The following is a 24956-nucleotide window of genomic DNA, read 5'->3' as shown; positions in this document are numbered from 1 at the left end:
TGATTTGGGAGACAGAAATGTATTGCCACAGGTATATCCATTCTTTTTTCTTTTTTTTTTTTTTTTTTTTTTTTTTTTTTTTTTTTTTTTATATTGTATGGCGATGAGAGTTCATCCTTGTTCTCAGTTTCTGCCCTGTCTCCCCCACATACAGACCCCCAGTTGGACATTTAGTACAAATAATTAGGTACACCACATTAGAAGTGATGCAGCTGAATGTACCTGGTATCTTGTAGTCCTGGTGTGAATTGGGGATCTTTATCTTGTCCGTGGTCATTATAAATGGACAGGTTTTACATTTTTTCTGATTGCAGGGAAAGGTACCTGCAGCTGTTGGAGAGGACAGGGAGCTTCTGACAATGATGCTTCTTAGATTTGGGGGCTGCCTAAAACACAGTAGTGGGGAGTCTGGAAAAATGGATTGTAATCGGGCATCTTTTTGTAGTAAAGGTTGTAATTTCCGTGCAGCTCCCCTTAGCGCCTCCAGATTTGGATTGTAGGTGACCACTAGAGGCACCCGGTTATTTTCTTCTTTAGTTTTGTAATGTAGCAGGTGATTCCTTGATATTCTGGTGGCTCTTGTAATCTGATTTTCAATTGTTCTTGGATGGTAGCCCTGATTCAAAAAGGTCTTTCTGAGGCGACCCAGGTGTTCATCTCTATCCATTGGGTTGGAACATATACGATTGTATCTGATGGCTTGGCTGTAGACAATAGAGTTTTTAATGTGTTTTGGATGGAAACTGTCCCATTTAAGGTATGTTGGACGGTCGATTGGCTTCTGATACAGGGATGTCTCTATTTTATTGTTCTGCAGCTTAATGATGGTGTCCAAAAAGTTAATTTCAGTGCAGGAGTAGTTGAGTGTCAAGTTGATGGTAGGATGAAATTGATTAAACTGTTCATGGAACGACTTTAGCTGTGGCTCAGACTCCGTCCAGATGATTAAAATGTCATCAATGTAGCGGTAGTACGCCAGAGGCCTGATGGGACATGAGGACAAAAAGTCGCTTTCAAGTTTGGCCATGAACAGATTTGCATACTGTGGGGCCATTTTACTTCCCATTGCTGTGCCAGTCTCCTGTAGATAGATCTTCTTGTCAAACTCAAAGTAATTGTGGGTGAGGATAAATTTTATAAGTTTCACCACAGAATTTGCATCAGTCCCTGTGTTTTCCAGGAAGAATTTGCAGGCATTTAATCCATCCTGATGTGGGATATTGGAGTACAAAGATTCCACATCCATGGTGACCAGGATGGTTCCTTCTGGTAGAGGACCAATTGCTGATAGTTTATTCAATAGGTCAGTTGTGTCCTGAATGAAGCTGGGTGTATCTTTTACTAGGGGTTTAAGAATACCCTCTACCCATCCAGATACCTGCTCAGTAAGGGTGCCCACACATGAAATAATTGGTCTTCCTGGGTTTCCAGATTTGTGGATTTTGGGAAGCATGTAGAATGTCCCTGTTCTTGGACTTTCTGGTATCAGGTCATTGGCTCTTATGGATACGTCAGGCAGACAAGATACTAACTTGTTTAGTTCCTTGTAATAGTCCTGTGTAGGATCCGACTCCAATGTTTTGTAGTAGCGTGTGTCCATAAGTTGTCTGTTTGCTTCCTTCATGTAGTCTACTACATGAAGGAAGCAAACAGACAACTTATGGACACACGCTACTACAAAACATTGGAGTCGGATCCTACACAGGACTATTACAAGGAACTAAACAAGTTAGTATCTTGTCTGCCTGACGTATCCATAAGAGCCAATGACCTGATACCAGAAAGTCCAAGAACAGGGACATTCTACATGCTTCCCAAAATCCACAAATCTGGAAACCCAGGAAGACCAATTATTTCATGTGTGGGCACCCTTACTGAGCAGGTATCTGGATGGGTAGAGGGTATTCTTAAACCCCTAGTAAAAGATACACCCAGCTTCATTCAGGACACAACTGACCTATTGAATAAACTATCAGCAATTGGTCCTCTACCAGAAGGAACCATCCTGGTCACCATGGATGTGGAATCTTTGTACTCCAATATCCCACATCAGGATGGATTAAATGCCTGCAAATTCTTCCTGGAAAACACAGGGACTGATGCAAATTCTGTGGTGAAACTTATAAAATTTATCCTCACCCACAATTACTTTGAGTTTGACAAGAAGATCTATCTACAGGAGACTGGCACAGCAATGGGAAGTAAAATGGCCCCACAGTATGCAAATCTGTTCATGGCCAAACTTGAAAGCGACTTTTTGTCCTCATGTCCCATCAGGCCTCTGGCGTACTACCGCTACATTGATGACATTTTAATCATCTGGACGGAGTCTGAGCCACAGCTAAAGTCGTTCCATGAACAGTTTAATCAATTTCATCCTACCATCAACTTGACACTCAACTACTCCTGCACTGAAATTAACTTTTTGGACACCATCATTAAGCTGCAGAACAATAAAATAGAGACATCCCTGTATCAGAAGCCAATCGACCGTCCAACATACCTTAAATGGGACAGTTTCCATCCAAAACACATTAAAAACTCTATTGTCTACAGCCAAGCCATCAGATACAATCGTATATGTTCCAACCCAATGGATAGAGATGAACACCTGGGTCGCCTCAGAAAGACCTTTTTGAATCAGGGCTACCATCCAAGAACAATTGAAAATCAGATTACAAGAGCCACCAGAATATCAAGGAATCACCTGCTACATTACAAAACTAAAGAAGAAAATAACCGGGTGCCTCTAGTGGTCACCTACAATCCAAATCTGGAGGCGCTAAGGGGAGCTGCACGGAAATTACAACCTTTACTACAAAAAGATGCCCGATTACAATCCATTTTTCCAGACTCCCCACTACTGTGTTTTAGGCAGCCCCCAAATCTAAGAAGCATCATTGTCAGAAGCTCCCTGTCCTCTCCAACAGCTGCAGGTACCTTTCCCTGCAATCAGAAAAAATGTAAAACCTGTCCATTTATAATGACCACGGACAAGATAAAGATCCCCAATTCACACCAGGACTACAAGATACCAGGTACATTCAGCTGCATCACTTCTAATGTGGTGTACCTAATTATTTGTACTAAATGTCCAACTGGGGGTCTGTATGTGGGGGAGACAGGGCAGAAACTGAGAACAAGGATGAACTCTCATCGCCATACAATAAAAGAAAAAAGAATGGATATACCTGTGGCAATACATTTCTGTCTCCCAAATCATAACATTATGGACATGAAATTACTTGTATTGAAAAGTAACTTCAGAACTCAGAGAGACAGAAGAGTCTGGGAGTATAAACTGATGACGACCTTTGACACTCTAAATGCAGGAATGAATGTGTCACACGGATTTATGTCTTTTTACATCAACTAGTGAACTTGCCCCTCAGACCATGTGGGGTCATCACAACAGAACGAGACCCTAATCACAGGACAATAAAACAATCCTTATCTAAGAATTGGCCCAATATTTATGGACGTAACTGTTTATCACCCATGGTAATTCTGCTTCATGTCACCTAGCTTATCCATGTTTTTTTTTCCCTTTTTTTTTTTTTTTTTTTTCTCTATACTATGTTGTGCATAAATATGTGATTCTTCAGAATTTGTTTTAGTCTTTGCCTGATGAAGAGACGTATGTAGTCTCGAAAGCTTGCAATTTGTTACCATCTTTTCAGTTAGCCATTAAAAGGTATCAACCACTGAGGACTCTCAATTCTAAATATTTTTCTAAAAATGTAGCAGTAATTTTTCATTTGTTCAAGGAAATGTACAAAATGTATTTTTTTAGGGACTTATCCATGTTTGAAGTGACTTTAGGGGTCCCATATATTGGGAAACCCCCAAACATGATACCATTTTAAAAACAGCACCCCCTAACGTATTGAAAACTGCAATCAGGTAGTTTATTAATTCTTCAGGTGCTTTACAGGAATTAATGCAAAGTGGCATGACAGAAATGAAAATGTGTATTTTTACCACCTAAATGTCACTAACTTCTGAACAGATTACTACAGCTGTCAGACTCTAAGGCCGCTATTTGGTCATGAATTACCATCGCAAACATCAGGACCACAAAATCATGATCTGAGGGCACCAATTTGGATAAACAGGAAGCCCTCACACTGTTAACCATTTATAATGATGTAGTCACTATTGACAGCAGCATCTAAGGGGTTAAACAGATATAGATGGTGCAAACACTGATCGTGGCTGATGAAGCAAGTTGTCAGCTATAGTGTACAGCTGACGGCTGCTGGATTGTCACCTGTATGGGGATGCTATTCTCTTATATCTCAGGTCAGTTAAAAGACGTATTGGCTGTCATTAAGGGGTTAAATCATTTTCATTAGGGTATATGCACACATGGTCTTTTCTTTGGTTTTGTTTGTTTCCATGGCCCGTGTGAACGTGCTTTTACATTGTGCATGTTTTCAAGTCATACTCCAGCTCAGTTTTGTTTTTTGTTTTTCTAACCCACAGAAATTGCTCAGGTAGTGCAGCTCATCAAGGATGGCACATCAATGCGAGCTATGGCAAGAAGGGTAGCTGTGTGTCAGCACAGTGTCCAGAGCATGGCGCAAATACCAGGAGACTTATAGGGGGCCGTAGGAGGGCAACAGCCCATCAGCAGGACCGCTAGACCATCCTTTGTGCAAAGAGCAGGGCCAGAGCCCTGAAAAATGACCTCCAGCAGGCCACTATCATCCATGACCATGTGTCTGCTCAAACTGTCAGAAAGACTCCATGCGGTTAGTATAAGGGCCTGAAGTACACAAGTGGGTGTTGTGCTTACAGCCCAGCACAACACTGTGCAGGGCGATTTGCATTTGCTAGAGAACACCAACATTGGCAGATTTGATACTGACCGCTTGTGCTCTTCATGGATGAGAGCATGTTCACACTGAGCACATGTGAGTGAGTGACAGACATGACAGAGTCCAGAAATGCAGTGGAGAACATTCTGCTGCCCGAAACATCTTCCAGCATAACCAGTATGGCAGTGGGTGAGTAATGGTGTGGGAAGGCATATCTTTTGAGGGCCGCACAGCCCTCCACATGCTAGCCAGAGGTACCCTGAGTGCCATTAGGTACTGGCATGAGAGCCTCGGACCTACTGCGAGACCATATGCAGGTGCAGTGGGCCCTGGGTTCATTGTGATGCATGACCACGCTAAGACTCAAGTGGCTGAAGCATGTCAGCAGTTCCTGCATAATGAAAGCATTGATGCTATGGACTGGCCTGCCCATTCCCGAAACCTGAATACAATCAAGCACATCTGGCACATTATGTCTTCTTCCATCCACCAACGCCAAGTTGCACCAGAGACTGTTCAGAAGTTGACTGATGCTTTTATACAGGTCTGATTTTGAGTATCATTCCAAATCCAGACCTCTATGGGATATTAATTTTGATTTACATTGATCATTTTTAGGTTTTATTGTTCTCAGCGTATTCCACTGTGTAATGAATAAACATTCAACTGGAATATTTCATTCAGTGATATCTAGGATTTGGCATTTCAGTGTTCCCTTTATTTTTTGAATAGTGTAGCAAAGGAAAATCCTTTGCAATATGCATCCAGAGAGACAATTGCAGTTTCACACCACTGAAAGCTCAGGAACAGGCAACAAACACAACTCAACTAATCTGTATACAGCCCTATGCTATCTCGCTTTTCAGCCTCCACATGCAATATGTGTCTCTCCTCTATATACAGCCTATCCTGCAGTACATCACTTCTTTTAGTTACCAGCATACAAGCACAAAGCTTCTTCCTGGTATGAGCTCTCTGCATTGTACTAAAGGACATTCCGCGCTTTTCCACGAGATCATCCAACACAGTAGAAAATCCATTCTGGACACAGTACAGCTAGGAGGGCAAAAATATCAGCTGAGAATGTACATTATCAACCAGGGGGGCTCATGGGACTACAGGTTTGTTACAATGCCAACTAGCAATTAGGACCTGGAGGGCCATTTTTAGGGTGGTACAGTGCCATTCAGACCTACAACTTACCCTACAAAAAAAAAACAAGCATTCATACAGCTATGTCGAAAGAAAATTGAAAAGTTTATAGCTCTTGGAAGAAGTAAAACAAAAATTTGCTTTGGTGGTAAAAGGTTAAAGAATTCCCCTTGTCTAGCATTTCATGATCCATAAACTAACTATTCTCGTCACCCCTTGTAGGAAAATCTCACAGAGCTAAGGAGAGGAGGTAGCTAAATGAAATGGCCCTTTAAAGTTATCTATTCCCAGTCATGCATGATCACATCAACATGGCATCAAAAGAACACAATGCAATACCTCAAACTAGCACTTGTTTTGTTTTGTGTTGATAAAGAACTTACAGGACTTTGGGAATTGAGGCTCATATGAGCCTGCACGACTTCTAACATATGAGATACAAATTCATTCATGTCTTCAATAGGAGCAATCTTAAATGCAACAACACTTTTCTTATTCTGGGGGAAAAAAAAAAGGGGAAAATTTGTTAGTCAACTCAAATTTAAATCTTTAATCTTTTAAATCGGAAATATTACTGGATTGTAAATTAAGGAGTGAGGGAATGTGACTAAATTTACAAGGTAGAAATATTTAAGCTATTGTTCAGCATTCAATAGAATCTTGGCACAGGCTCAACAATACTAAAATAAGATTTTAAACCGACAACAAGACCCCAACTCATCAAATCAATCACGCCAGAAGTTAACTTTGAGAACTTGCAAAAATCTGTGTGAGATGCAAAAATGTGCATTTTTTGCCCCTTTCAAACCAGTTTTGCACAGTGGGCGGAACAATGGTGTAACGTTACAGCTTGTTTAATTCATGAAGAGCTGCAGAGTTCACTACACCAGAATTCTTATTCCATTTCCTTACTGAATTAAGATTTGTGGTGAGGCACATGCCACTTTACAGATACGCCTGATTACTAAGATCTGTGTTTCTCAATGAATAAGGATAATCTGATTCCTACTTGTCTTAAGCTGGTTTCACATTTGCGGTTGTGTCCGCAGCGTTTATGCCGCAATTTTCCACGTGTCGTGTATTCCTATCTTTAACATTAGGGACGCAGGTGCCTGCGATGGGTTGTGTTTTGCCGTGTTTGATGACGCGTGTGTCGTTTCGTTGTCTGCGGCGTGGCGCGGTAAACGCTACATGTAATTTCAGGGGTGTGAATTTGCCGCCTCGAAACGTATGCAGGTGTTAGCGGGAAGGAATGAGGCAAAAAAACGCATTACAGTCTATGAGAATGCATGCGTTCAAGCACATGCGTTTGTTTGCGTTTGTGAAACGTGCGTTTTACCACAGGAAAACATGTCTAGACACTGAAAACCACCCCCCACATACAAACTGATAAAAGAAGGAGTGGGCATTTGAAGTCCACAACTCTGCAGACTGGACGAAGCTCTGAAACTGGAAAGAACCTGTGCGAAATCTCCACTTTGGTCAATGTGAGTATCAAAGCCAATGTCTGTATTTTATTTTTTCTCTCTCTATATGTCCCAATAATTTGTCTTTTTTCTTGCTGCATGCATCAGAATGTCGTCGTCTTCTTCTGAGGAGCGTCTTGGGCCTGAACAAGGTGGAAATGACAGTACGTTGAGTAGTCACCTCCTCAGATTGGTAAGTATTCTCTGTCACATCTACACGTGACAATTTTTTCTTTTTTTTCTTTTTCAGAACAGTTCTTCAACTGCGGCAGAGGCCGAGCAGGAGCAGCGTGGACACGGTCATGTGGCAAGGCGGCGTGTAAGTATACCTGACTGATTGTCCTCTGTTTAATGTATCTTGACTTTACTATTCTTGACTGTTCATTTCTTTACTTTGCTCTTTTACCTTTTCCCTCTAGACTCCATTTTTTTTTTTCTTGACTTTAAATATTCTTGCCTGTTTTCGGTCTCTGTTGTTTTTTCTTTTCCTTATGTTAATGTCTCCAATATTAATGTATTTTTTTATTTTCTAGGTTCCAGAATGGGACGAGGATCTCATTGATAGCGATATCCTCATCTCCCTGGTCCATGAGCAAGTCCCGTTGTGGGACACCAGGGTTCCACAGTACTCGGACAACGTGACGATCCGGCGGCTATGGAATGAAGTGGCCCAAGCGATGTGAGATGGCTGAGCGACAACGCCCCGGCTCGGGTCCGCAAGGCATTTCTAAATTATTGCAATGCGGTGTGATGCAGCAGTGACCTTGGCGGGATCACACAACTGTGTGTGATGAGAGACTCGTGAGAGTTTCTCTCATCACACACAGTTGTGTGATCCCGGCCAAAAAAGTGCATTGTCTAACCATTATTTTACTTTTCAACAGTGCTCAAAGTCAGAACACGTTGGCATTCGATGAAGGATTGCTTCAACAAGCACCTTCGTCAAGAGAGCCGGGTTCCCAGTGGTTCTGGAGCAAGGAACAGAAAATATAAGCATCACCGCATGCTTGCATTTTTGAGACCGGTCCTTGCCCAGAGAACGTAAGTATTTTTATGCTGCATTGGATTGTGTTGTATTGCCTAATCTGTATTTTTCAATTCCACAAGAGTTGGTGCTTTTACTATTATAAATGTTTTGTACCAATGTTTTTTTTTGTTCACAGCACCTGGAGCAGCACTCTTGACCCTGGTTCTGGAGCGGTCCTTCATCAAACAGCCACGGACCTGTCCCAGCCATCTAGCAGTGCAGCAGCAAGTGGGCTTGCAACACAGTCTGGAGACCAGGAAGTGGCATCGGTGGGCCTTGAGTGTTGGGGAGAGGTCGCGGCAGGGGAAAATTACAATTTTTGCCATATAAACGTCGGCCCATATCAGTTCTTGAAGGTCTGGGAGTCATTGCCACGGCCAAAAGCTCCAATGTCCACGGCGATAAAGCAACCGTCCGCATCTGCTATTGCCATGAGCACTACAGAAAAATATTTCTTGTAGTTCTTGAGACATCCTGGTTTATTCCGGGAATTTGTCCGGGCTGGCATTAAGCTCGCCATATAGCATGTGGTAGGCTCCACGACTCTCCCGGAGTTCAATAATGGGGTGTCTCCAAAAGACGCAGACGCCGTGTCCTTCTCTGTCTTTCTCGATTGCTTTGTTGCTCCCAAGCAAACGTATAGGCAAGAAACAGTTTGATACTTAAATCCAGGTTGAAATAAAAGCTCTCCATGCGAAGATCCATCATGACACAGGATACAGTAGCAAACTGTGAAGATTTCAGCAGTACAAGGGTCTATATATAGATATCCCATAATACACGCCCACTGTAGTCCCATTGGCAGTGTCTGTTTATCTAGATTTTTCTCCTGTTAAATTTTCCACCATGCGCACAGAAAACACAAACGCATGCTAAACGCATGGAAAAGCACGCAAACGTTGCGTTTTTTTACCGCATGCGTTACCTTATGGGTCTAAAAAACACTGTTTGCATGCGGTTTATCGTGCGTTTCAGGTTGCGGATTAAATGCTGCGGATTCTACCGCAAATGTGAAACTAGCCTTAATGAATAGGGGCACAAGACTTCACACGACTGGGTGATAGATAAGCCAAGTCACATCTGAGCATTGAAAACCTGTTTCCAGCTACACAGCTTTTCAGTTACTGTCTTAAAGGAAAAAACGCTATTAACCTGCAAAGGTGGGGTTACTCTGCAGGTTACTAGTGCTATAATGCTGGCCAGAGCCTGCACTTAGCCTAATTCTGCAGGGAGAAAATGAACCTTATTTTTCCCGGTAGTGTTTCCATTTCAGTTCCAGGTTCAATCACCGCTCTGAGTATACAGAGCAGCGACTGTAACCATGACATCGGCCCTGACTGACAGTCAATCCCAAAGCAATGAGGGCGTGGTTACAACCACCTCTCTGTATACTCAAAGCGATGACTGTACTCGCTCCGATGCCACCCCCTGAAAAAAAAGTTTCCTCCCAGAAACGTTCAGCTACATGAAGACACCGGCCAGCATAATAACGATACTAACCTGCAGATTAATAATAGCATTTTGTCAGGTGACAGGTTCCCTTTAAATGGGTCATCTGGCTTTAGACTAAAAGTCTCTAATCAAGTCACTGTGCGCTGTGAGGCATCTCTGGTGCCAGAAACAGGAAGTAATTTGACTGCAAGTATGTGATTTGAATATATTTATAGCAATATTCTGACTAGAGTTGTCTGGTCTCGCTCAATACACTTGCATAGAGCAAGTCCACGCCTATCTAGTTGGTACATGACCGCATATATGCAAATCACATACTTGAGGACACCCCCTCCTGCCACCAGCACCACAGAATTCTCAGAGCGTGCAATGTGAGGATTCACAAGTCTGCAGTCACAGAATGACTCTTGGCTTGTAGCCTAAGGCCACACAACCCCCTTTAAGTGCATCCATGCGTCATTTCACCATAGATTAAAAAAACAAACAAACAAACAAACACACGACATGGGGGTCAATGGACATTTGGGCACAAGAGTTGGGATCAACTGACATTTACTGCAAGGCTATCAAAATAGGCAAATTGTTTAATGCCAAGAATTCACTAACAGATGATCCTATCTGCACTTCCAAATTTACTAACATTTCTACTTCCAACATATGAAGTGATGCTCTACATGCTTTCCCTTCCCTCTCCCCCCCCCCTCCCTCTTCTAGAAGAAATACCTCTATGATGACTACCTGAAATGAACGAAGATGGCCAGACACCTTCACATAACTTCCAGGTGGTACCACTACATTTTCATGGCTTGCTTCCTGCAAATACAATATAACATACGGGAATTAAAATACTCAGCACAGCATACTTTAGCAGTGAAATTGGTAACATCAGATATTAGATAATGAGATTTCTAGTTTATATTTGTGCAAATAGATTCATTTACAAAATACTCTACTTTATTGTGACACTTCAAAATAGAGAAAACAACTTACATCTGTGTCGACCCACTGTCGAACATCCATTGGTGCAGCAGTCATGTCATCTACTTTATATAAAATGTTAGTTGGAGCCTTTTCTGCATGCCTTACTATGCCAACAATTGTCACCTAAAGAAAAAGTTCATTATTGTTATTTCAGTTAAGTTCTTTTCCCCACATCATTAGCTTTTAGACATTCTCAAGTCACAAAACGCTGTGTTTTTTTTTTTTTTTAAACGTGTCTGCACCAAAATATGTGAACGAAAGAGTGAGCGAAAGAATCGTATTGTGTTGGGAGCTGTTGATCAAGGTACAATGACTGAACAACAGAAGCAGTATGTTTTACTGCATTATATAAAATTTATAAAAAGCAGTAAATTACTGGATTTTTTTTTTTTTTTTTTTTAATAATCAGCCGATACTGCTAAGAATACATATTACAATACACTATCATAACATGTTTTAACAGTAGCAGCTAGTCAAACTTAATTATGCTTAATATTAGGTGGCAAAATTAATATAAAATAATGAGCGGAATTAAGTTTGTCCATCAACAAGTCAGTCACAGTATCTCATATTATCCCTAGTGAAAATTGCCTTGTCTCGACAAATAGATTACTTCCTGTACTTCCAGATTACATATTTACCCTGCTATTGTAACACTTAACTTTTATTATAATTTAGTCTAGAAGTGTCACCATTACAGATGACAAGATGTACATATAGCTCACTAACGTAAAAGTCATTTATAGCGCATCACTCCGCATTAGAGCAGCAGACAGATTGAATTATACAGTAAGGCCGTTGGATACACAGAACAACATTTTGTTTCTGCACATCATCAGCGCAGTGTTTGTTTGGGCTGGCTGGCCGGTTTCATTTTAATAATTAGGCCAGCCACTTTCTCCATTTATGAATTAGTGGTGACAAAGAAAGGGACTGGTCTAAGGGAGTGTCCATTAGGTATTTTGAGAAAAAAAAGGAGCCAAATGTGGTTTATCCACGCCGCTGGTAAGCAATGAAGATCCAAATGAAAGTATAATAAAGGATTTTTTATTTCAGGTGTTTTAGTAGACACGTTTAAAGTTATTCCAGACTTCCAAGGACACAAACCATATCTGGTATTTGATATGGTTTATGTCCTGAGGATAAAGTTTAGAATGACAGCATTTAAAATTATCCAGATGTAAATTCAGTAGGCCAGGAGACATATGTTATTATCTTTATGTTGACTTTTAAATTTGTGTGTCCTTTCTTTGGTTGGTCAAGAAAGAGACTATTGTTCATTCTAGACTACATGAGATGAGAATCCGGAGTTGCTGTTTGCTGGAGGAATAGAGGGGTCCCATGCAGTTTTTTTTTTTTTTTTACATTATTTAACCCCTTTCCGACATGGAAGTAATAATACATCCATCCACGCACCCTGGACCTTATTGACAGGGAAAGCACTATTACCGTATTTTTCGGACTATAAGATGGACTGTTTTCCTCCAAAAATGTGGAGGAAAATAGGGGGTGCGTCTTATAGTCCGGATGTACCGGGCTCTGGCTGTGGTGGGGAGGTGGGGGAAACGGCATCGGCGGAGCAGCGGGTCACAGGAGGCTGGAGCCAGCAGCTGCAACTATGTCCTATTCCTGTTGCTAAAGAGAAATGAATATTCACTGTATTCCAAGCCCATGGGAGTGGAGGGCAATGAATATTCATTTCACTTTAATAACAGTATCTTGGTATGATTTCCCCCCAACCCCGTTCCTGGTATGCATGGCCCCATCAGGAGAAAAAAAAACAAAAAACACACATTACGCTTACCTAGTCAGCGCTCCCTCGCAGCGTCCTGCTCCACTGCCAGCAGCTGATTTATACTTGTAAGCAGCGCATGGCAGGGACGTCATATCCAAATAGTACTGTACAGTCACATATGGGATATTGACAAGTTCAGTAGAAATTGTGGGACAAACTATGGTGCCATTTTATCCCACTTGTAGGAAAATGTAAAATCAGGGGCTAAAACTTAAAACTAAATATGCAGTTATTTTTTCTTCGCTGCCCAATGGTATAAAATTCTGTGACACACCCATGGTGTCAATATGATCACTGTACCCCTAGATGAATTCAGTGAGGTGTAGTTTGTAAAACCGGGTCACTTATGGGGGGGTACTGCTGTGTCAGCACCTCATGGGCTCTCCCATTGGGTCATGGCACCTGCAAACCATAACTGTAAAATCTGGCACCCCTTGCCTTCTGAATTATGCACTGTGCCTGAAAAATAATTTCCTATTAGCCCTTACAAAACGTAAAAACTTGGGGCTAAAACAACATTTTAGTGGTAAAAATGTAATTTATTCTTCTTCACCGCTCAAAGGTATAAAATTCTAGTGTCAACATGATCACTGCCCCCCTAGATGAATTCACTGGGGAGTGTAGTTTGTAAAAGGAGTTCTGTTGTGAATTCCGTTCTGGAGCTCCCTCCTGTGGTTGCTAATGGTATTTTTGTGAGTTCTGCCCTTGGGCTCCCTCTGGTGGTTTCGAGTGGAACTGCTGCTCCTTTAGGTAGCTGTAGCAGCTACCTTCACTAATAGCCTTGCCTGGGTTCGTTATTTAAACCTGCTCTGGGCTTTAGTTCATGCCAGCTGTCAATGTTCTTGGTTGGATTTAGTTCTCTCCTTGGATTTCTCATATGGCCTGTCCTTGTCAGCAAAAGATAAGTTTTTGCTAGTTCTTGTTTGTCCATTTGCTTGAACTCTATTGCTCTGCAAATATGTCTCTTTTTGTCCAGCTTGTCATTATGTAATATTCAGGCTAGCTGGAAGCTCTGGGAAAGCAGATTTGCCCCTCCACACCATGAGTCGGTGTGGAGTTCATTTTTGTAAACTCTGCGTGGATTTTGTAGTTTTTAATACTGACCGCACAGTATCCTTTTCTCTCTGTCTATCAAGTTTAGTATTGGCCTCCTTTGCTGAAATCTGATTTCATTTCTGTGTACGTCATTTCCCTCTCCACTCAGTCAATATTTGTGGGGGGCTGTCTTTCCTTTTGGGGTTTTCTCTGAGGCAAGATAGCTTTCTATTTCCTTCTTTAGGGGTAGTTAGTTCTTAGGCTGTGAAGAGGTGTCTAGGGAGAGTCCGGAACATCCCACGGCTATTACTAGTGTTGTTGTTAGGATTAGGGACTGCGGTCAGTAGAGATACCACCTTCTCAGAGCTCGTTCCATGTTGCCTTTTAGCCACCAGGTCATATCAGTGTGGCCTCTTAACCACCACTTCATAACAGTACAGCTGGCCCACAATGTGTTAAATGCATCTCAAAAGAGGGAAAAGAAAGTTCTGAGTCATTTTTTTTTTCATTTGTAGCTTGTTTTGTCTTTTTTTTCCCCCTTAATCTCTGGGTGGTTCAGGATTTTGGTGCTGATATGGAGGTTCAGGGTCTGTCCTTGCGCGTGGATCAGCTCGCTGCAAGGGTACAGAGTATCCAAGATTATGTTGTCCAGACTCCGGTATTAGAGCCTAGAATTCCTATTCCTGATTTATTTTATGGGGATAGATCTAATTTTTTGAACTTTAAAAATAATTGCAGATTGTTTTTTGCTCTGAAACCCCGTTCCTCTGGTGACCCCATTCAGCAGGTGAAGATTGTTATTTCTTTGCTGCGTGGCGACCCGCAGGACTGGGCATTCTCCCTTGAGCCAGGAAATCCTGCATTGCTCAATATTGACGCATTTTTTCAAGCGCTCGGATTGCTGTATGACGAGCCTAATTCTGTGGATCAGGCAGAAAAAACTTTGCTGGCTCTGTGTCAGGGTCAGGAAGCAGAAGTATACTGCCAGAAATTTAGAAAGTGGTCTGTGCTCACAAAATGGAATGAGTATGCCCTGGCAGCGATTTTCAGAAAGGGTCTTTCTGAAGCCCTTAAAGATGTTATGGTGGGGTTTCCTACGCCTGCTGGTCTGAATGCGTCAATGTCTTCGGCCATTCAGATTGATCGGCGCTTGTGCGAGCGCAAGGTGGTGCACCATATGGCAGTGTCCTCTGAGCAGAGTCCTGAGCCTATGCAATGTGATAGGATTTTGACAAGAGCAGAAAGGCAGAAATTCAGACGTCAGAATGGCCTGTGTTTTTACTGTGGTGATTCTGCTCATGCTATTTCTGATTGCCCTAAGCGTACTAAGAGGGTCCCTGGGTCTGTTACCATTAGTACTGTACAGCCTAAATTTCTCTTGTCTGTTACCCCGATTTGCTCATTGTCGTCCTTTTCTGTTATGGCATTTGTGGATTCTGGCGCTGCCCTGAACTTAATGGACTTAGAATTTGCCAAGCGCTGTGGTTTTTCCTTGGAGCCTTTGCAGAGCCCTATTCCCTTAATGGGGATTGATGCTACGCCATTGGCCAAGAATAAACCTCAGTACTGGACACAGTTAACCATGTACATGGCTCCAGCACATCAGGAAAATATTCGCTTTTTGGTGTTGCATAATTTGCATGATGTTGTTGTGCTGGGCTTTCCATGGTTACAGGTACATAATCCAGTGCTGGATTGGAGATCTATGTCTGTAACTGGTTGGGGTTGTCAGGGGATACATATTGATATTCCTTTGATGTCCATTTCCTCGTCCCCTTCTTCTGAAGTTCCTGAGTTTTTGTCGGATTTCCAGGATATATTTGATGAGCCCAAGTCCAGTTCCCTGCCTCCTCATAGGGACTGCGATTGTGCCATTAATTTGATTCCTGGCTGTAAGTTCCCTAAGGGCCGACTTTTCAATCTGTCTGTGCCAGAGCATGCCGCTATGCGGAGTTATGTAAAGGAGTCCTTGGAGAAGGGGCATATTCGCCCGTCTTCGTCAACGTTGGGAGCGGGATTTTTTTTTGTTGCCAAGAAGGATGGCTCCTTGAGACCCTGTATAGATTATCGCCTTCTCAATAAGATCACTGTCAAATTCCAGTACCCTTTACCTTTACTTTCTGATTTGTTTGCTCGGATTAAGGGTGCCAGTTGGTTTACTAAAATCGACCTTCGAGGGGCGTATAATCTCGTGCGTATTAAACAAGGTGATGAATGGAAAACAGCATTTAATACGCCCGAAGGCCATTTTGAATATCTTGTGATGCCATTCGGGCTCTCTAATGCTCCATCGGTATTTCAGTCCTTTATGCATGATATTTTCCGGAATTATCTGGATAAATTCATGATTGTGTATTTGGATGATATTTTGGTTTTCTACGATGATTGGGAGTCTCATGTGAAGCAGGTTAGGATGGTATTTCAGGTCCTTCGTGCTAATGCGTTGTTTGTGAAGGGGTCTAAGTGCCTCTTTGGAGTTCAGAAGGTTTCTTTTTTGGGTTTCATTTTTTCTCCCTCGGCTATTGAAATGGACCCTGTTAAAGTCCAGGCCATTCATGATTGGACTCAACCCACATCTGTAAAGAGCCTTCAGAAATTTTTGGGCTTTGCCAATTTTTATCGCCGCTTTATTGGTAATTTTTCTAGTGTGGTGAAGCCTCTGACCGATTTGACGAAGAAGGGCGCTGATGTGATGAATTGGTCCTCTGCGGCTGTTGAGGCCTTTCAGGAGCTTAAACGTCGTTTTACTTCTGCCCCTGTGTTGCGTCAGCCAGATGTTTCTCTCCCTTTTCAGGTTGAGGTTGATGCTTCTGAGATTGGGGCAGGGGCCGTTTTGTCTCAGAGAAATTCTGATGGCTCGTTGATGAAACCATGTGCTTTCTTCTCCAGAAAGTTTTCGCCTGCTGAGCGTAATTATGATGTCGGCAATCAGGAGTTGTTGGCTATGAAGTGGGCATTTGAGGAGTGGCGACATTGGCTTGAGGGAGCCAAGCATCGCGTGGTGGTCTTGACTGATCATAAGAATCTGATTTACCTCAAGTCTGCTAAACGGTTGAATCCTAGACAAGCTCGGTGGTCTCTGTTTTTCTCACGTTTTGATTTTGTGGTCTCGTATATTCCGGGATCTAAGAATGTGAAGGCTGATGCCCTTTCTAGGAGTTTTTTGCCTGATTCTACGGGAGTTCTTGAGCCGGTTGGGATCCTTAAGGAGGGGGTGATTCTTTCTGCCATCTCCCCTGATTTGCGGCAGGTACTTCAGGAGTTTCAGGCTGATAAACCTGACCGCTGTCCAGTGGGGAAACTGTTTGTTCCTGATAGATGGACTAGCAGGGTAATTTCTGAGGTTCATTGTTCGGTGTTGGCTGGTCACCCTGGGATTTTCGGTACCAGAGATTTGGTGGCTAGGTCCTTTTGGTGGCCTTCCTTGTCGCGGGATGTGCGTTCGTTTGTGCAGTCCTGTGGGACCTGTGCTCGGGCTAAGCCTTGCTGTTCCCGTGCCAGTGGGTTGCTTTTGCCTTTTCCTGAGAGGCCCTGGACGCATATTTCCATGGATTTTATTTCTGATCTTCCTGTTTCTCAGAAGATGTCTGTCATCTGGGTGGTTTGTGACCGGTTTTCTAAGATGGTCCATTTGGTACCGTTGTCTAAGTTGCCTTCCTCCTCTGATTTGGTTCCATTATTTTTTCAGCATGTGGTTCGTTTGCATGGTATTCCGGAGAATATTGTGTCTGACAGAGGTTCCCAGTTCGTTTCTAGGTTTTGGCGGTCCTTTTGTGCTAGAATGGGCATTGATTTGTCTTTTTCTTCAGCATTCCATCCTCAGACAAATGGCCAAACGGAGCGAACCAATCAGACCTTGGAAACCTATTTGAGATGCTTCGTGTCTGCTGATCAGGATGATTGGGTGACCTTTTTGCCGTTGGCCGAGTTTGCCCTTAATAATCGGGCTAGTTCGGCTACCTTGGTTTCGCCTTTCTTTTGTAACTTTGGTTTTCATCCTCGTTTTTCTTCGGGGCAGCTTGAGCCTTCTGACTGTCCTGGTGTGGATTCTGTGGTGGACAGGTAGCAGCAAATTTGGACTCATGTGGTGGACAATTTGACGTTGTCTCAGGAAAAGGCTCAACGTTTTGCTAACCGTCGTCGGTGTGTTGGTCCCCGGCTTCGTGTTGGGGATTTGGTCTGGTTGTCTTCTCGTCATGTTCCTATGAAGGTTTCGTCCCCTAAGTTCAAGCCTCGCTTTATTGGGCCTTATAAGATTTCTGAAATTATCAATCCGGTGTCTTTTCGTTTGGTCCTTCCAGCTTCTTTTTCCATTCATAGTGTGTTCCATAGATCCTTGTTGCGGAGATATGTGGTACCTATGGTTCCCTCCGTTTATCCTCCTGCTCCGGTGTTGGTTGAGGGGGAATTGGAATATGTGGTGGAGAAGATTTTGGATTCTCGTTTTTCGAGGCGGAAGCTTCAATATCTGGTCAAGTGGAAGGGTTATGGCCAGGAGGATAATTCTTGGGTTGTTGCCTCTGATGTTCATGCTGCCGATTTGGTTCGTGCTTTCCATTTGGCTCGTCCTGATCGGCCTGGGAGCTCTGGTGAGGGTTCGGTGACCCCTCCTCAAGGGGGGGGGTACTGTTGTGAATTCCGTTCTGGAGCTCCCTCCTGTGGTTGCTAATGGTATTTTTGTGAGTTTTGCCCTTGGGCTCCCTCTGGTGGTTTCGAGTGGAACTGCTGCTCCTTTAGGTAGCTGTAGCAGCTGCCTTCACTAATAGCCTTGCCTGGGTTTGTTATTTAAACCTGCTCTGGGCTTTAGTTCATGCCAGCTGTCAATGTTCTTGGTTGGATTTGGTTCTCTCCTTGGATTTCTCATATGACCTGTCCTTGTCAGCAAAAGATAAGTTATTGCTAGTTCTTGTTTGTTCATTTGCTTGAACTCTATTGCTCTGCAAATGTCTTTTTGTCCAGCTTGTCATTATGTAATATTCAGGCTAGCTGGAAGCTCTGGGAAAGCAGATTTGCCCCTCCACACCGTGAGTCGGTGTGGAGTTCATTTTTGTAAACTCTGCGTGGATTTTGTAGTTTTTAATACTGACCGCACAGTATCCTTTTCGCTCTGTCTATCAAGTTTAGTATTGGCCTCCTTTGCTGAAATCTGATTTCATTTCTGTGTACGTCATTTCCCTCTCCACTCACAGTCAATATTTGTGGGGGGCTGTCTTTCCTTTTGGGGTTTTCTCTGAGGCAAGATAGCTTTCTATTTCCTTCTTTAGGGGTAGTTAGTTCTTAGGCTGTGAAGAGGTGTCTAGGGAGAGTCAGGAACATCCCACGGCTATTACTAGTGTTGTTGTTAGGATTAGGGACTGCGGTCAGTAGAGATACCACCTTCTCAGAGCTCGTTCCATGTTGCGTTTTAGCCACCAGGTCATATCAGTGTGGCCTCTTAACCACCAGGTCATAACAGAGTTCACATATAGAGGGTTAGCTGTTGTTCTGGCACCTCAGGAGCTCTGCCTATGTGACATGGCACCCTCAATCCATTCTAGAAAAATCTGAACTCCAATATGGCTCCAGTTTCCTTCTGAGCTTTGCACGGTGCCTCAAAAGTAGTTTTCTCCCTCATATGGGGTATCTGCGTACCCTGGGGTATCTGAGAATTTTCATCATACAATTTGTAGTGCAATTTCTCCTGTTATCCTTATGAAAATGCAATATTTGGGGCTTAAAACATTTGTGAGGAAAACGTGATTTTTTTTTTTATTTTCACGGCTCAATGTTATAAACTTCTGTGAAGAACCAGAGGGTTCAATGTGCTCTCCACACATTTAGATCAGTTCCCTGAGGGGTCATTTGTGGGGGATTTTTCACCGTTTAGGCACATCAGAGGCACTCTAAACGAGACATGGTGTCCGCCAATTGTTCCCGCAAAAAAAAAAAAAAATTAACCTGGTCGCTAAACGAAGAACCGAGAAAAAAATTCAAACCGTCAAAATTAAAGTTTTCTTTGGTCGCCGGTACACTGCAATAAAATGAAATAACTGGCGATCAAAAGATCGTATCTACACCAGTATGGTAACAATAATGAATGAAATCATACTCCCACGTTTTAGGTCGATAAGGTTTGTCTTGTATAAAAGGGTCTGCACATTTGTAACCCCTTAGTGACGGAGCCAAATTTTTGAAATTTGACCAGTGTCATTTTATGTGGTAATAAGTAACTCTGCAACGCTTCAACAAATCCCAGTGATTTTGAGATTGTTTTTTCGTGACACATTATACGTTATGATAATGGTAAATTTAGGTTAATGTTTTGTGTTTATCAAAAATTTGAGAAAAATGTTAAAAAATTAGCAATTTTCAAAATTTGAATGATTATCCCTTTAATCCAGATGGTCATACCACAGGAAAACATTAATAAATAACATTTCCCACATGTCTGCTTTACATCAGCACCATTTTAGGACGTTTAAAAATGTAGCAGCAATTTTTCATTTTTGCAAGGAAATGTACAAAATTTATTTTTTAGGGACCTATCCATCTTTGAAGTGACTTTAGGGGATCTCATATATTGGGAAACCCCCAAAAGTTATACCATTTTAAAAACAGCACCCCCTGACATATTGAAAACTGCTGTCAGGTAGTTTATTAACCCTTCAGGTGCTTTACAGGAATTAATGCAAAGTGGCATGACAAATGAAAGTGTGTATTTTTAACATCTAAATGCCTCTAACTTCTGAACAGGTTACAAAAGCCGTAAGACTCTAAGGCCACTATTTGGTCATGAATTGCCATGGCAAACATCAGGACCACACAATCATGATCTGAGGGCACCAGTTTGGATAAAGAGGAAGCCCCCACAGTCTGTTAACCATTTATAGTGATGTAGTCACTATTGACAGCAGCATCTAAGGGGTTAAACAGATATGGATGGTGCAAACACTGATAGTGGCTGATACAGCAAGTTGTCAGCTATAGGGTACAGCCGACAGCTGCGGGATTGTCACCTGTATGGGGAGGCTATTCTCTTATATCTCAGGTCAGTTAAAAGACGTATTGGCTGTCATTAAGGGGTTAAACCATGCAGTAAAATCTACCGTATATTTTAAACATCTTTATGAAAGTTCTGTAATTTCGGCGAGGCCGCAGATCATTGGCCCGTCTGTGAAAGCAGACTCCGTGTTTTGTTTTTTTTTTCTTACTAGAGATGATGGCTTCAATGGAATGGGCGTTCAACTATAACTCATTCTTAAATAAAGTAAAATGGTGTTTTTTGTTATTGCAAATAAAGGACTTTATACTGGCTATGTGTTTATTTACAATATAACTATAGGATAAGTAATGGAGAGGCATCTTACAGACGCCTCTCCATTACGAAGCTGTGGGCCTGATATCACTTTTTGCATTATCAGGTGACATCAACCCCACCCGCCACTGGGCAAGCGGGAAGAGACTGGCATATCTAATAGATGAGCATTTTCTGGGGTGGCTGCCCTATTTTTATGCTAAGGCCCCTAAACAGTCTGAGAATACCAGCACCCAAGCTGTCTGCTTTAGCTTAACTGGTTGTGAAAAATGGGGGACCCCATGCAGTTTTTTATATATTTATTCAAATAATTAATTAAAAATGCAGCGTGGGGACCCCTCTATTCTTGATAAACAGCCATGATAAAGCTGACAGCTGAAGGATGCAGCCCGCAGCAGTCAGTTTTGCCATGCTGGTTATCAAAAATACAGGGGAATCCACATTTTTTGTTTATTTTTAAATTTATGTATGGTGCAGGCGCTGTCTGATGAATACATCAACAGACGCTTGCTCTCACTGTCATTTGCGGAAGCAGGCATAGGCTGATGGGAGTAGTAGTCCCATCAGCCGATGCCTGAGATCATGGTTAACTTTTTAATTTCGGTCATGATTACTGCGGCTCTCTGAACATCTGCAATACTGTTACAGCCGATCAGATGCAGCGTTTGTCGTGCTGTCATACAGATGACAGAGTGGCAAACAATGTTCGGGCCCCCAGTTCATGTGAATGAAGTCCTGGTACTGTTCTGGCACCTGTTTTTTTTTTGTTTTTTTTTTTTAAACTGTTCAGCCAAACCTGCCGGACATGAACAGCCACAGGTTCGCCCATCACTACTAGGCAGCCACTCCCTCCACGAATTGGTAGATTTGCGAGTAGATACATCCATCAGTATTTTGCATCTGTCTTGCCCCCCCGACTTTATCATGGGGGTGTGTCGCACCTTGCTAGTGCATTTAGTGGTAAAAATTACCTTTTTACCACTAAAATTTTATTTTAGCACCACGTTTTTAGCCTTTATAAAGGGCTGATAAAAAAAAATGCACAACAACTATGTAGACCAGTACCCTACATGTAAATCGGGAAATACTTTTCAGGCACAGTGCAAAGCTCAGATGTGAAGAAATGCCATATTATACTGCAGATTTTGTTATTATGGTTTGTGGGTGCTATACCCCACTGCAAGAGTTCCTGAGGTGCCGCAACAGCAGAATCCCTCCCCCATACGTGACGCCATTTCACAAACTACACATCTCAATGAATTCATCTAAGGGTGTGGTGATCATATTGACAACGGGCGTGTCACAGGATTTTATACCATTTGGTGGTGAAGAAGGTTGGCATTAGCCCTACCAGCAATAGGTTTTCCAGGAGTCCAACATGACAGCACCATCAGGAGGTTGTTGTTCATATCCTTGATAGGGACAGACACAAGAGGTTAAATGGTCCCTCCCTCCACCAACCCTCAGTGATTTTAAGTACAACACCAGGATGTATGAAACGTTTTATTTGGTTTCCTTCTGCACACGTCACCTTCACATATCAGATGAGAATTTTAAAAAGGGAAGACATGTAATAGGTGTTGTTATGATGGACTGATCACCGACCTAAACAATCTTGCCAGCGTTGCCTTTGAAGTCGTCTTTTTCCCCCCGTTTTTGTCTTCCACACGAAAAAAATTGGGATCTATTCACCAGTTCTACGTGGATTTCAAATACTGGAGGACTACTCTGACATCTAGGGAATGAAATGTCCGTTCTTGATTATTTTTGTGGTCCTGGCAGGAGGGTAAGACTACTTCTTGGCTCATATGGAAGGTTGTCACTACTTTCGGTAGGAACGCTGGATCTAGCCTGGGGATAATGCAGTAATCTAGGATCCTTCGGTATTGATTTTTTTTTATTTTATGGAAAACGCCTGTATTTATCCAGTCTGTTGTCACGGCGAAAAGGATGCAGTCTTTTGGGCAAGAGATTTTATATCTGATTTGTCAAGCGGCTCATACGGTGATTTGCATAAACCATTTAGGACTGTGTTTATCCCTTTACTGACATGAGACATACTACCCCATCGAGAAGCGGTCACGGACCGATCCTGGCACATTAACCCCTGGAACACTGCGTTCAACAAGATCGCAGCATTCCAGCAGCTAAGGAAAGCACCGCGCAGGGAGGCTGCTCCCTGCGTGCTTCCCTGAGACCCTCAGAACGCGATGTGATCGCGTTGTTCCGAGCGTTTCCTCCGTCCTCCTCCCTGTAGGCCCCAGATCCAAGATGGTCGTGGGGGGGCCTTCCGGGTCCTGCAGGGAGGTGGCTTGCAAGAGCAGGTGCCGGCAAGGCAGCAGCACTGCCTGTCAGATCGCTGATCTGACAGGGCTGCGCATGATGTCCCACCCCGGGACAAGGTAATGAAAAAATATATATATATTTCCGTGTGTAAAAAAAAATAATAAAATAAAAAAAAAAATTATATATACAGGTCCTTCTCAAAAAATTAGCATATAGTGTTAAATTTCATTATTTACCATAATGTAATGATTACAATTAAACTTTCATATATTATAGATTCATTATCCACCAACTGAAATTTGTCAGGTCTTTTATTGTTTTAATACTGATGATGTTGGCATACAACTCCTGATAACCCAAAAAAACTGTCTCAATAAATTAGCATATTTCACCCGTCCAATCAAATAAAAGTGTTTTTTAATAACAAACAAAAAAAAAACATCAAATAATAATGTTCAGTTATGCACTCAATACTTGGTCGGGAATCCTTTGGCAGAAATGACTGCTTCAATGCGGCGTGGCATGGAGGCAATCAGCCTGTGACACTGCTGAGATGTTATGGAGGCCCAGGATGCTTCAATAGCGGCCTTAAGCTCATCCAGAGTGTTGGGTCTTGCGTCTCTCAACTTTCTCTTCACAATATCCCACAGATTCTCTATGGGGTTCAGGTCAGGAGAGTTGGCAGGCCAATTGAGCACAGTAATACCATGGTCAGTAAACCATTTACCAGTGGTTTTTGCACTGTGAGCAGGTGCCAGGTCGTGCTGGAAAATGAAATCTTCATCTCCATAAAGCATTTCAGCCGATGGAAGCATGAAGTGCTCCAAAATCTCCTGATAGCTAGCTGAATTGACCCTGCCCTTGATGAAACACAGTGGACCAACACCAGCAGCTGACATGGCACCCCACACCATCACTGACTGTGGGTACTTGACACTGGACTTCAGGCATTTTGGCATTTCCTTCTCCCCAGTCTTCCTCCAGACTCTGGAACCTTGATTTCCGAATGACATGCAAAATTTGCTTTCATCAGAAAAAAGTACTTGGGACCACTTAGCAACAGTCCAGTGCTGCTTCTCTGTAGCCCAGGTCAGGCGCTTCTGCCGCTGTTTATGGTTCAAAAGTGGCTTTACCTGGGGAATGCGGCACCTGTAGCCCATTTCCTGCACACGCCTGTGCACGGTGGCTCTGGATGTTTCCACACCAGACTCAGTCCACTGCTTCCTCAGGTTCCCCAAGGTCTGGAATCGGTCCTTCTCCACAATCTTCCTCAGGGTCCGGTCACCTCTTCTCGTTGTACAGCGTTTTCTGCCACATTGTTTCCTTCCAACAGACTTACCATTGAGGTGCCTTGATACAGCACTCTGGGAACAGCCTATTTGTTGAGAAATTTCTTTCTGGGTCTTACCCTCTTGCTTGAGGGTGTCAATGATGGCCTTCTTGACATCTGTCAGGTCGCTAGTCTTACCCATGATGGGGGTTTTGAGTAAGGGTACTGTCACACAGTACCATTTTGATCGCTACGACGGTACGATTCGTGACGTTCTAGCGATATCGTTACGATATCGCAGTGTCTGACACGCAGCAGCGATCAGGGATCCTGCTGAGAATCGTACGTCGTAGCAGATCGTGTGGAACTTTCTTTCGT

At 42.8% G+C, this 24956-nt stretch overlaps 1 protein-coding gene across 2 annotated transcripts in view; it reads right to left on the bottom strand.

Moving 5' to 3' along the window:
- Window positions 1-24956, bottom strand: part of RPA2 (replication protein A2) — a 126042-nt gene that overhangs the window by 26099 nt on the left and 74987 nt on the right. For both annotated transcript variants that reach the window (XM_077296599.1, XM_077296600.1), the window contains 3 exons: window positions 10908-11021; window positions 10656-10730; window positions 6356-6469 (listed from right to left, as the gene is read on the bottom strand). In XM_077296599.1, the coding sequence (XP_077152714.1) occupies window positions 6356-6469; window positions 10656-10730; window positions 10908-11021 (303 nt within the window). The remainder of the gene's footprint in view (window positions 1-6355; window positions 6470-10655; window positions 10731-10907; window positions 11022-24956) is intronic.

This window comes from Ranitomeya variabilis, chromosome 3 (assembly GCF_051348905.1).
Source record: "Ranitomeya variabilis isolate aRanVar5 chromosome 3, aRanVar5.hap1, whole genome shotgun sequence".
NCBI lineage: Eukaryota > Metazoa > Chordata > Amphibia > Anura > Dendrobatidae > Ranitomeya > Ranitomeya variabilis.
Note: the sequence above shows the minus strand (reverse complement) of the source record. Positions and strands in the feature narration are given on the sequence as shown.